This window comes from Peromyscus californicus, unplaced genomic scaffold (assembly GCF_007827085.1).
Source record: "Peromyscus californicus insignis strain IS unplaced genomic scaffold, ASM782708v3 Scaffold_10__1_contigs__length_136768540, whole genome shotgun sequence".
NCBI lineage: Eukaryota > Metazoa > Chordata > Mammalia > Rodentia > Cricetidae > Peromyscus > Peromyscus californicus.
This window is the reverse complement of record NW_026294391.1, coordinates 37,294,580-37,309,117: the sequence shown is the minus strand read 5'-3', so window position 1 is coordinate 37,309,117 and position 14,538 is coordinate 37,294,580. Positions and strand designations below refer to the sequence as shown.

The following is a 14,538-nucleotide window of genomic DNA, read 5'->3' as shown; positions in this document are numbered from 1 at the left end:
ATGGGATAGTCTAGAGATTATGCAGTCTTCTTACTTTATCTAAATTTAAGTGCAACAATGGGGATTTACTTAAAATCCTCTAATAAAATTAGGCTCTGCTTCAGACATCAATAGTTTATTAGAAATAATCAAAAGGTAAAAATATACACACTGATTAGCATAGTATTAACATAATGTCAACTTCCATTTTCAATATTGATAAATGTAAGCAATATATGATGATGCAAATGTTGTCTGTGGAAACCCTCAGGATCATACCCAAAACACATTCAATGCTAAGGAAATATTTATGTTAAGTGTAATAATAATCAACACAGATTGCTAATCAGGGAAAAATGACTTTACACATAAAACAAAATATAGATGTAGGAAGAATCCTCACACCTTCAAAGTCACTCCCAAATTTAGATGCTCAAATTTTATATATTTGAATAATAAAAAATACTATTACAACATTAGAGATTTATGACTGCAAATTATAGCATCAAACAAAAGACCTGCGATATATCAACTTAAATGCATTATCTGATTTTGATTTCCTCAATCAAAAAGCTGACTCTTGCTGGGCAATGAAAGTGTACACCTTTAATCTCAGTGCTTGGGAGGCAGAGCCAGGGGGATCTTTGTGAGTTTGAGGCCAGCCTGGTCTACAGTGAGAGTTCCAGGACAGCCAAGGCTGTTACATAGAGAAACCCTGTCTCAAAAACAAAATAAAACAAAAAACTAACTCTTTCAAATACTGTAAAGTAAAAATAGAATAATTGATATACCCACTTTCAGGTGATAATCTAAGGCTCTATTTGCTTACAATCACTTTGCTTTTAGTTACTGTTTACATTTCTTAATATTTATAACTATTTATTTTGCCACTCAATTATTCTGATTTATTAGTTCTGGTTAAGTTCTTTTCATTATAAGTTATTCTAATGCAGTTTGCCACAAGACTGCACTTTTACAACACTGATATTTACACAGTAAACTCAGAGCATTTTGAATCATGTACTTCTATAATTAAATATTTTTCAGCATTCCCTTTCAAGTATGTATATTGACATTTTACCAACCTGTGCATCTATCTCATTTTATAGATAATTAGTATATACTTGTTTGCCCAGGGCTTAATCTTATAATTAATGTTGCATAAATGCTATGTATGTATATTGATTGCCTGTATGATGACAGTGTATGTGTTTTTGTGTGTGTGTGTCTGTATACATAAGTACATACACACTCAGTATACATTAAGAGCTATGATCCATTTTTGGATGAATAGAAGATCCACATCTGTTGAGTATTTATAATTAAAGTTCCAATAATTTTTGAATGGATTTTTAAATATTTTAGTGTTATATAGAAAACCAATTCTAATGTTGAGTATGTTCTTCAAATATGTCACTTAAATTTCATATCAAAACATACTTTGAAACATATCTAAGTTTGAAAAGGACTTAATTTAATTTCCATTTCCATAGAACTTTATCTTCTTTAGTGTGACACTGAAGTATAATATCTCTTTGTTCCTTGATTAGATAAAGAAGAAACCAAGAATCTTGTAATTGACCATTGCTGGGATAGCTTCCTCCATGAGAATTCTGCCTTCCAGTTTAGCTCTCTGAGGTGTACACATGGTACAGTATTTCTTTCTTACATTCTGTCATTTTGTGAACTGCTACATTTAAAAGATGTTCTGTGTATAGATTTCTCTTGTTTTTGAAAGTTTCAGTATTCCGATATCATACCAATTAAAATAGGGGTATGTTTGTAAGGAAACTGTTAAAAGATTATAAAGTTTTAAAAGTACCCATACTTATAATAAAAATGATTACTACTTTCCATAATGTTTACCTGCAAATTTATTTCAAGGTGTAAAGATAGTTTTTCCATATATTAATCCCACCAATATACTTCCAAATATGAAGAAATTTAAAAAATAATAATTTTAAAAATCTAAAGTTTGGGCTTGTGATGTAGCTCAGTAGTATGTGCATGCCTACCCCATGTGAGGTCTGAGGCTTAATCCCCTCTGCCATAAAAAGTAAAAAGCACTATATCTCAAGAATTATTAATTTGCCTGAAATAATAAAGTTTTTAAATGACAATAATCAAGTTTTGGTAATATGATAAATATTATCTTAACAAAAATCAATTAGTTGAAGCAAAAAAAGCCTACTAACATCTCCCCACAATAGGCTGATCGTCTCCTTGTATTTATTTTAATCATCTGTCTCAGCATCTTTTTTAAGCAAAGATGTAGTTTATTAAGAAAATGAAAACAGCTTCAAACAGAGGCATTAAACTAAGAGTTGAGGAGAATACAAAGGTTAAAAATAAGATGGTTATGAATAGAAAAAAGTAGTAAAGTGTTTCCTGTGCAAGCGGGAGAAACTGTGTTCAATATTCAGGACTCTTATAAAAGCCTGGTGTGGCAGCACACACCTGTGATCTCCACAGTGAGGATGTTAAAAACAGTCAGAATCTAGGAACTTGCGACCAGCCAGCATAATGAAATCTATGACCTCCCACACTTCAGTTAGAGACCTTGTCTCACAAAATAAAATTTAGAGTGATTGAGGAAAAAATGCCTAATGTGGAAATCTGGTGTCCACATACACATGAATATATATGCATACGGTCACACATTTGTTCACATACAAACACGCACATATGGTAGACACACATACAGAGTTGTGGTTACTGTGACAACCACTGTGAGTTCCTATGTCCAGCTTCCCTGCTATGTGTGGAAAATACTGTTTACTTGTAGTTCACTACTTCTGCCTCTTACCCTTTTTCTGATCCTCTTTCACAATGATTTCTGAGCGTTGCAAGAGGAATGCCTTTAGGGATGGGCATTCTGCAGTCTCTTATTCTGTGCACTTCAGCCAATTGTCACTGTGCTCATCACTATCTACTGCACATAGAGGCTTCTTAGATGAGGGTTAAAAGATGCATTCATCTATGGGTATAAAGATAAGTCATTAAGAATAAGTTTAGTACTGTGCACATTTATCAGAATAACAGTAGTAGGTTGTACCATAGAACCTGTGAGTTGTCTACTACTCATAGGCCCTTAGCCTGATAATGTCAGTAATGAGTTTCATTTTATGGAGTAAGATTTATATCAAATCAAAAAGTGGTTTGTTACTCTCATGAGGTTCATGCACTGATTGCACTAGTGGGTATGTCTTGCTAGGCTAGTCATTGTTGCTGCCTGCAGGGTTCATAGCTGGGTATAATTGATGATTATTTCTCTCCTGTTAGCTTGCCTAGCATCTTTCAACACCATGAAAGCTAGTTAGTAGGGATAAAGCATCTAGGTTCTTTTTTTTTTTTTCTTGTGTGTGTGTGTGTGTGTGTAGCTTTGGAGCCTGTCCTAGATCTTACTCTGTAGACCAGGCTGGCCTTGAACTCACAAAAATCCACCTGGCTCTGCCTCCTGAGTGCTGGGATTAAGGCATGTGTCACCACCACCCGACACATCTAGGTTCTTACCAACTTTATTTCTCCATCTCCTATGACTGAAGTATATGGCGTCTTCAGAAATAGGGTATTACCATCAAGTTCTGAAGATTAACCACGATCAATGGCAGTAGCCTATGTTTAGAGGGTTGATATGGAACCCTCCTGGCTAACAACTGAAGAAGATTCATTACTGGCTCTGGGTTTTTTATTTGATAACCTATGCTGTCTGGGAGCGGAAATAAGAACAAACACCAATGCTCCACAAACTATTCCACAAAATATAAAGGAAAGAATCCTTTACAAAAAATCCCTTTATGAAACCAATATTATTGTGATAATAAAAACCACACAAAGAATCAATATAAGAGACAGTTATGAACTTAGACACAAAAATTCTCAAAGAAATTAATCCCTAACATTTTTTGCTACCTTCTTTATTCTCCATATTTTAAATTATTCCCACTTACTATCTACTTATTCTATGAGAAAACAATAGAACAAATTTTCAGCAAGTTCAAAAATTCCAACAATATTTTGACTTTAATTACACTACATCTATAGACAGATTTTAGAAGAACTAAATCTTGATAATATTTATCTTCCTGTTGAGGACCATTGGTTTCTTTAAAGCCATTTAGCTTAGTGATTATAAATGTGAATAATGTTCATGTTTACAGGACAAAATATAAAGCGTCCAGTAGCAGCATATTTATTTTAAATAATATAGTTAGCTATTATATATAGTGTAATTTCTGTAAAATACAGAAATTGAATTTTTGGTCCTAATTTTATATTTTCTAAGTTGTAAAACAAAGAAAATGAAGTACATTATTATGACTTGAATTGTTTTTATTGTCTTCAAATGGTTTTTAAATTTAACTTGCTTTTCTGCTGGATTCCTTATTGATTTTTCTACTTTTCTGCTGTGACTTGAATTTTAAGATAAACACTGAATACATTCCCTGGGCAGTGGCTTTGACACTTCAGAATGAATTCCATCCTACTCTGTTGTAAAATCTCCAAAGCAGTTCATCATCTAAAACCTTCTTGTTTGTTCTGATATTTAATATACTTTGATATTAATCTCAGAGTTTCCTGATTATTTAAGGACCATAAGCAAGAGGATGACAGCACACATGTGAGCTCTGTTTCTCATTCTATAATTTGCATTTTTCAGTAATTAAGACACTATAGGAGCCAACATGGTAGCACCTGGCTCCAATCCCAGCACTTGGGTGGCAGAGGCAGCTGAATCTCTGTGACTCTGAGGCCAGCCTGGTCTATATAGTGAGTTCCAGGACAGCCAAAGCTACGTAGAGAAACCCTGTCTCAAAAGAGAAAATAAGGACACAGTAGGTCTTACTTAAAACATTTCCTCTGGGAATGCCATCATTTACCATAAACTTGTCTTTTTTTTATTCTTAGGGTAGGTAATAAAATGTATTTTTTTGTTTTTTGAAATGTTTTTTAGCATATATGAATTATAAACAATAATAGACTTCATTACAATATTTTCATACATGTAAATAATACTGTCTCTTATTCCTCTTCCCCTACCACTAATACCTTTATTCTTCATAAGTAACTAGGCTTCCTTCTACTTTCATGTTTACTCCAGTCCCCTTAGAGTGACATTATGAGTTTTATTAGGGGTGTTTACTGAGCATAGACATAAAAAAAGAAGTTTTTGTTTTAATTTGGGGAATTATAGTATAATTATGTAATTTCTCCTTTCCTTCCTGTAGCTCCTCCCATATGCCCTTGCTCTATTTCAAATTCATGAGCTCTTTTTCTTTAATTATTGTTTTTATATATGTAAATACATAAATGCAACCTGCTCAGTCCATATAGTGTTGTTACTTTTTATGTATATGTTTTTCAGGGCTTACCATGGGTAATGGGGACCTTACCAGTTGTTATACCACTAAATAAAATGTCTCTCTTCTCCATAAACCATTCGTTGCATATAAATCATCAGAAGGTGTGAGTATCCATGGATAATTCGCCCTTCTATAATGGTGTTGTTCTGCCAATCTTCTACAAATCTTGTACAGTTATCACAATTACTCAGAGTTCACAAGTACACCAGCCCAGGAGTCAGGTGCCTTAAGTCTCCCCTTCTTCCTCCAGCTCTCACATTCTTTTTCCTTCTTTTATAATGTTTTTGGAGCATTTGAAGAGGTGATATGTCCCATTTATGGCTAAGCAAGTATTCAATAGTCATTTATTCTCAGTATTTTGACCAATTTTGAGTGTCTCCAATCACTTCTGACCACTGCTAAAAGAAGCTTTTTCTGACCAAAGCTCACAGCAGCACCATTCTGTGGGCACATAGTTACTTAATAGGCAATTTGGAAGAGTCATCATGTCCATTTTTCAAAGCAACAGCTTGTCTTCCCCCATTAGATCCTATGACCTCACCACCAATTGATCTTTGACCACATTCCAGATATGACTGTTCTCTGTGGAGCAGGCATCAAATTCAGTAAAAATGCATCTCTTGCACCCAAAAGACTTTCCACTGGTACACCACTGAGTTCATCTTCCCTAGCCAGTAAGGACTGTTGCATACAGAGTCCATAACTGAGTAAGAGTACTGATCTCAGTTCCCTCCAGTAGCATATAAAACACCTTCCAGTACTATGAGGACTACCCAGAAGCAGAAAGCATGAAGCCTAGTTTCAGCTTAAATTCTCTATATCCTGAAACAAAGTATGTTGAATGTCTTCAAAAATAGAATTTTAACATCTAGGGCTGGTAGACATCCAGTATCAGTGACAATTGCCTTTATTGTTTTAAGGAACCCCAGGTGCCTCCCTGACAAACAACTTGGATGGAGGTAGCCCATCATTGGCCCTTTGACTTTCATTTACTAATCTACAGCTTCTGTGATTTGTCCTCCTAAAGGGGACCTCCATTCACAATACTTTTTCTTAATATTGTTTTTAATGAGCATATCAAATAGCAAGGTTTCTTATATCCTTTTTATATATCATTAGTTTTTGTTGCCCTGCCCCTTCACCTCTTGAACGATATTATGACAATATGTAAAGAAAATTAAAAAGTCCTAGCTAAACAGTATGTTTTTGAAGTGTTTGGGGAATTACTGACTTAAAAAAAAAAACAACCGAATGTTTCTTTATGTCAAGGTTTCCCAGGATTTCTCTTCTTTCCTCTCTCTCTTCTAATTTGATGTGAATTTTCATCTAGAAGCAGACACGCTTTTCAACCTATGTCAGTGTTCCTCTCACAGGAGCTGATTTGGCAGAGAAGGTCTAAACTTGCAGCTCTAATTTCAGGTTGCTGTGCATTCCTTAGAATTCAGCTCAGCCCTAGATATTAAATGGAGGTCGAATGACAGCTGATATGAATAATTTATGTTCCTTAAATATTAATTGTCTGTTTTATTCCGTGAAAACATTTATAGTATTCACCAACTCAGTCTAATTCTCTCTTTGCCAAAAATTCTAGTCTATATGTGTTTAAAAGATATAGATAAAATAATTTCTATAAATATTCCTCACAATTAATTTCTTTCAGAACATTATAAATCCTTGGCACTTTTGAGCTACATTAGATTCTGCCACAAACAATGAAAACCAATCCAAACTAACACAATAGGAAGTATATTGTCAGTATCATTTAGGCTACAGATATGTTTAGTCATGATGAAGGCAATGTTCTGTTTTGTATTAGTCTAGAAGATAGACCCACAAACAAAAGTGCTGCATCTCAAAGGAGTCTGTCCAAGTACAAAGATAGTCGCTTGTTTGGCTGGTTCGTTGTTTCAGTTGCTGAGGACTGAACCCAGACCTCACATAATACTAAGCGTGTGCTCTGCAACAAAGCTGTGTCATCAAACATAACACATCCAAATTTTAGGTTACTTTGGTTTCTTATTTCTACTTGTGGTTACTGTTGTTATTATCATTGATATTCTAATTTTGTGATTCCTGGTATAATTAATAGAAACTACTCAAACTTATACATTTTCAAATTTAATAGATTTCAAGTCAACAACTCAGTTATTAATCTCTAAAATAAAGAAAGAAATAACCACCATACTAAAATATTGGGTCAATAATTTCTTATCAGTGAATATCAATTTCATCAACAAGTAAAGGCCACATTACTAATATGGCTTTAAAAAGTGAAACAAGCATATCTCATAATATAAACATGCTAAAATATATTTTAAAATTAGGTGCTAGTTTAGTTTGTGTTAGGTTACTCATGTGTATGTTTACAGGGCTGACCATTTGTAGACGAATTTCTAAACAGTCTTACTGAATAAGAAACACAGAGCCAAATACAAGGGTGAAAGCTGTAGAGATCAGAGAAATAGTAAGAGCCACCAGCTAACCTTAGCTCACCATGCCGCCATAGCTTCCACAGAGAGAGCCTCTTCCTGTCTAACCAGTATTGCCTTGCTGTTCTGCCTTCTCATTGGTTCTTAGCCCAGCCACCACACTTCCTCATCACTGCCTGTCTGTACAGACTTCCAGGTCTCTATGGTTGGTACTGAGATTAAAAGCGTGTGTCACCATGCTTGGCTGTGTCCTTGAACACACAGAGACTCTGCCTGCCATGTGATCAGATTAAGGGTATAGGCTACTTTTGTTTATGGTTGGCTATCAATTGGTTGTCATCAGTTAATATAACTACAGACAAGAGGTTATACTCTAGACCTATTAATTTTTCCAATTTTCAAAACATGTCATTTGGCACTTCTGGCTTCTGCTTAGCAACACTGAAATGTAGCAACATCAAAAATTCAAGAAAATGCAGTTACAATTCAGGGATAGAATACTTGCTTAGACCAAGGCCCTACCTTTCATCCTGTACTCTACAGTGTGCATATACAAAGATACATGTATATATAACATATATATACATATATATATACATACATGTGCACATTAAATTTTAAAGTGTGTAAACTTGAGGATTTATCTACATTAAGATAGTTAGGAAGAAATTAGAGCAAAAATACTGAAGATCACTGCAGTATAATACACTGGCATTTATACAGTTGGTATCTGGGTGAAGGTTTCATGAGATAAAAACAATAGAAGACATTTATAGAGATAATAACAGTGGCAGCTGAAGGATAGTTGAATTATTTGAGGGGAAATTTAATGTAATTTTGTAGTATCCTTTTCATTTTACTTTTAAGGGTCTTATAAGTTAAAATATCTCTAACCCAGTGGTTCTCAACCTTCCTAATGCTGCAACCCTTTAATACAGTTCCTCATATTGTGGTGACCCCAACCATAAAATTATTTTCCTTGCCACTTCATAACTGTAATTTTGCTACTGTTATGAATTGTAATGTAAATATCTGATATGCAGGATATCTGATATGTAATCCCCAAATAGGTCAGAGCCCATAGGTTGAGAACCATTCTTCTAAGCTGTGTGTCATAATGTCTGGTTCCTTCTTGACAACAGAATTCCTGTTTTATACTTTATAAACATTAGGTTTCTTACAGTGCTTGCTTTTGATTGGAAAAAAGTGACTTCAGACTTCTGATGCATGGAAGAAATTATATTCAGTCTTAGAAGAAAATTAAAATATTCTAGCACTTGAAACATTTAAAGTAAAAACTGTGGGAGATATAGATTGTGGTGTATAAGAAGAATTTAAAACAAAAATCAACATGAATCTGTCAGATATAATTGGATTGATTTTTTTTTTTGCTGACAGCCCATATATTTTTAGATCTAAAAGTAAGAACAAATGGATATAAGTTGTCCTGTCTCCACAAGTATGTAGGAAATAAGGAGACAAAAGAAGAAGTTCTATCAGTTCTGTGGATAATCAAAATGCAATCTTACAAAGGGACTGTATTTGTGTTTTGGGCTTTTTTGTTATCTCACAGAAGGAAAATGATAAATACATTTCACAAAAGCCTATCTTATAGAATTTCTGTTCTTTCACCAGGCATAGCCATTCACAGGGCTCAGAGCTGGATAGAGCAAGGAAAGACAGCTGTTGCATGTTTTGTCTTATATGTGGATAATAGACTTGAAACTTCAGATTTCTGTGTTTAAATCAAAGTACTCATAAAAATTGGGAAGCTGGAAAGGGGCTGCCTATAGGGAATAGATTTCACGGGACTGTGAATAGAACTTAGGTGATGAGAAGGCAGAAACTGGGATAATGAAACAGGAGAGTTAAATGGGGTGCATGATGGGAAGACAGTATAGAGGAGGAAGTATCTTTTAAACTGTCATATGGAAACCCTATGCTTTCTAAAGTATTTACACACACACACACACACACACACACACACACACACACACACACACAGTTTAAATAAAGTTGCTACTATTGGGGAGCAGGATACAATCTCTTTCCCAGTTATCAAATGAAAATCCCAGTGCCATCCATCTCCTGGCCCTAGCTCACCAGGGCTCTCAGGGACCAGATCAGGTTGACAGGACATTGCAAGAAGAGTCAGCATTGTGAGGACAAACCTGGCAGTGATTGAGGGTAGACACTGATGCTGGGGTTCCCAGGTGACCCTACAGGAGAACTACTTGAGTCAGAAGCTGGCTTCAAGATTCTGCTATGGGTTTGTTAGTTTGTTTTGTTCTTTAAAGGATCTTAGGGATATTCATTAACATACTAAGATAGAAATAATTTGTAAGCATCAGACCTATGGCTTGATGTAGTTGGGCATGCCTGTAACTAGGAAGGCTTGAGTTGTAGGCCAGTCTGGGCTTTACACAATAAGACCCCAACTCAAACAAAATGAGTAGAGGAATAAGAAATTCATTGCTGGGCCCATTGTTGGGACAAAAGGAGAAGAGGCCACTGGGCAATCTGGGGTGCTGGTCCCAGTACACTAATCTTGGTGCTCTTTTAACATAATGACAAGCAACCAGAGTCAGAGTTGTAGGTGATGAGTAGAGAGCTGCAGTCTGGAAGCACATTCCTCATGCATGTAGCACTGTGGTCCTTTCCCTATATCCTAGTGAGCCAGGTCCTGAACTGGGACTTGTGGTGCTGTTAGAGGGAGAGCACATAAGTTGAACCTGGTGTCTTTTGAAATTTGTAAAACTAATTAAATCATGTTGAACTTGAAATAAGTAGAACAGTTTCAAGGTGATAATAGTGATTGGCAAGGCCAGTGAACTCCCTGCAGGGATTTGCTGTGTTGATCTAAGGTCTGCTGGATTTCATTTGCCCTGACCTAAGTATAACTGGTGAGCGTAACACGAATTTCTAAAATGATCTTCTAATTAAAAAAAACCTGGAGCCAGATATTGGGGTAAATGCTGAAAGATCAGAGAGTCAAAGGAACAAGCCACTGCCACGTCTCACCTAGCCAACTCCATGAATCCTCTGACTGAACACCCCTTAGTGCTCAGCTGAAAATCTCCAGCTGAAAAGCTTTTAGTTCCTGTTTCTTTGTGCCTTATATACCTTTCTCTGTCCAGCCATGTTACTTCTTTCTTAGTGCTGGGATTAAAGGCATGTGACTTCCAAGTACTGGGATTTAAGGTGTGTGCCACCACTGCCTGGCATCTATGCTTAATGTAGTGGCTTGTTCTGTTCTCTGATCTTCAAGCAAATTTTATTAAGGTACACAATACATCACCACAGGTGAGTCTCAGGATCAGCCTGACTATTCCTGACTAAATACTATTAAATATAAATATTACAGACAGACAGACACACACACACATACACTCACTCCCCAAACTCCTATACTGGTAGGCAATGTAGATGGTATTGTCATGTAATGCCAAGGGAGTGCTGGAGTCTATGCATGGAAGTTCATCCAGAGCAGTGGATACCTCTTCAGGACCAAAATATGACCATTCTGACCTACAGAATGTACTTAGGAGAGACACTGGGGACCCGTCTCACCAAGGCTAGAGTGTAGATTTCTGTTTGTGCCCAATGATGTGGTCTTTCCTTGTCTTCCTTTTGACTGCATTTTTAAATTACTGTAGATAATTCTGTACAATGTTTGTAACCCTTCCTACTCTTCTGATGTCCAGTTATTACAGCCAGCACCCAATAGGGACCTGTTAGGAAAAGAAATCAGTGCTTGCTGTGGTTAGCAGGAAACTTTCTCAAGTTGTTGGTTGCTGGGTTTGTTACTTAATCACAAAGCCAGTCACCTTTCAGATGTTCAGATGCCAGGTTTTACTAACATCAATACCCATTGTCCTGCTGACCCATGGCTTTTATTCCAGGTGAACCTTGTGTAAAGGCAGCTGCCATTGTTACAGCTGGTTGTCTCCAGAGATGGTGAACTAATCATTCAAGCTGTCCCTGGAGGGTCTAGGTGCTGTGGTGGGCCATGACCATCTTCCTTTAGCTTTCAGTGCAGCTTTTATTGAGGGATAGCCGTGAACAGTGTGAAACATGACTGATCTCTGATCTCATTCTTCTCCTAGTGTTTTGATCTCTGAACCCATGTTTCCCAGCACTGACCTGTTCCTTTTATTTTGGTTAAGTTATCTTCCTATGGAAATAGCAAAAGCTATATCTTTACTATCCTCACAAGCACAGTATGTGTTGTCACATGCTGTGAGTGTGGGCTATCGTGTGTGTGTGTGTGTGTGTGTGTGTGTGTGTGTGTGTGTGTGTGTGTGTGTGTGAGATCATGCAACAAGCCTGTCATGGTGTTTGGTGACAAAGCACCAAGTACAATAAATAAATTTAGAAAAAAATCCCAGTGCCAGTAATGAATCCATCTTTTTGAGTTGTTAGCCAGCAGAGTCCCATAAAACACCCCACATACATTACTGGTTATTTCCATTGATCCTTGTTACTCTTCAGAACTTGATGGTTAGATCCTGTTGCTGACGACATCATATACTTAAGTCATAAGACATGGAGAAAGCAGCTGGTATCTTCCTGGAAGCTTCATTCCTACTGGCTAGTCTTCATAGTGCCCAAATGTTCTATAAATATTAAAGAGTATTCAGTTTTACCAGTCATTTCTGAGTCATTTGAAATAAATAGTTTTTAAATAAATATCTCTATATAAATATCAGTATCCTTGAACATGTGTTGTTTATTATTTTTGCTTTTTTATGGGCCCGACACCCAGCTCCCAAATAAATCATGTGTGGAGTCTTATTACTACTTATAAATACCCAGTCTTAGCTTGACTTGTTTCTAGCCAACTTTCCTTAATTTAAATTATCTCATCTACCTTTTGCCTCTCTATTCCTGTATACTTTTTCTTTCCTTCTTACTCCATGGCTGGTTGTGTGACTGGGTGGCTGGCCCCTACTGTTTTCCTCTCCTCCCAGATTTCTCCTCCTATTTATTCTCTCTGCCAGCCAGGCCTGCCTATCCTTTCTCCTGCCTCGCTATTGGCCATTCAGCTCATTATTAGACCATGAGGTGGTTCAGACAGGCATAGTAACATAGCTTCACAGAGTTAAACAAATGTAACATAAACAAAAGTAGCACACCTAAAGATAATATTCTACATCAAATATATTCTTCATTATTTATATTAGAATAAATTAGAAATAGATAAAATATTCAACTATGAAGAAACAAATAATTAAAAGGAAGACTGATATTTCTATAAATGTATATAAACTTCATGGGATTTGCACTTATGACCTTCTGGGTATACACTCATTTAGATTATTCTTTTCTTACATTAGAAAGGGCTTCATAGACATAAAATAGTAATAGAAAAATTTCTTACCATTCTAAGAATGTTTGAGAGCCCAATTAAAAATAATGATAAAAGAAAATAATTACAGTGATCAAACACCTTAAATGTTCTCACCAAGAACTCTGTATACAAAATTTAATGATATTCATATTATACAAATTTGATATTTTTGGAGAACATTTTCACTCTAATTAAATCTGTTCATACTGTAATGGGCTATTACAAATAGAGAGTTCATATAGGAGAAAAGAAGATAAGATACCCCTTAGTAAACTGTACAAGTTTTCAAAGGAGTTTTGAATAAAAAAAACTTTTAGCCAAATTGTTTCAGTTATCACATTTCTAAAATGATCGATAATAGCACTTAATTTTTGTTGATTTCTGACAATAAGAGATTATACAATTAGTACTTAGCTCAGATATATGACAAAAGCAATATTAAATATTAACTATTAATCATAGTATTTGGCCTTAGAACATTTCCTGTATGGAAGCAACAAATAATTAAAATGATCAAAGATTTTGAGTTGGACTATTTTTAAGTGGACTCGTTTTCTCTTTTTATTCTTAATGTTTTTAACTGTTTTAGTATAATTATCTGGATACAAAGGGCTTTGATTCTTAACAGTTTTATGAAAATTGTTTAGAGTGCATTAAATAAGTTCGTAGATGTTTTACCATCTAAGTGCATTGTTACCATGGCCTGATGGCTGTGTCACCTTTCCACCAATCTCTTCATTTTGTTCAACAGGTTGAATGATTAGTTTTCAAAGTTTTGTCCTATGATACTGTGTTTCTTTTTCTGTAAGTTCTACTTGAACAGGCGCTTTCCCTTGAGTTGGGGTTCCACAACATCCATATGTAGCATGATTTTTAGGTGGTCCTTAGTAAAGTTCAAACTTTTCTAGTTAATCTGAAAATATAATATTTTAGAAGTTTTATGGCTTCTGACTCTCATAAATTGAGTATTTTTATTAAATAATGTTTGAATTTCCTTGTGAATGAAAAGATTTTATTGCTGGCAACATGAAGGCACCAAGCAAAGATCTGAACATATTTTGTTTTTAAACACACAACAAACAATGCTGTACCCCTTTCTACTATGAACTGCCACACTTCCTAGTCTGTGGGAGGTAAGATTTAGCAAAATTCATGAGTTTTCTGCTTCTTTTATCACTCTAGATAATCTTAGCCATCAATTTTAACAATTCTCAAGTTCAAAGCTTCTTCAGGAGAATTTTCTTACCTCAGGATAAAATGTGTCTTTGAATAAGGTTCAGGAAATTTAGCAGAAAAGTAGTAAAGCATTTATAATTTAACAGAATGTGTTTTTTGTTTAGAAAGAACTTTGAAATTCTAATGGCCAGTAAAACAATTAGAATATTACTTTCTGCTATTAAAATTATGGTGTAAAATA

General features: G+C 35.4%; 1 protein-coding gene across 1 annotated transcript in view; it reads left to right on the top strand.

Annotated features, from left to right (window-relative positions):
- The window catches only part of Cfap47 (cilia and flagella associated protein 47), a 272,610-nt gene that overhangs the window by 222,769 nt on the left and 35,303 nt on the right, over positions 1–14,538 (top strand). Inside the window, exon 58 of the mRNA XM_052731290.1 lies at positions 1,530–1,628. Coding sequence (XP_052587250.1) covers positions 1,530–1,628 — 99 coding nt within the window. The remainder of the gene's footprint in view (positions 1–1,529; positions 1,629–14,538) is intronic.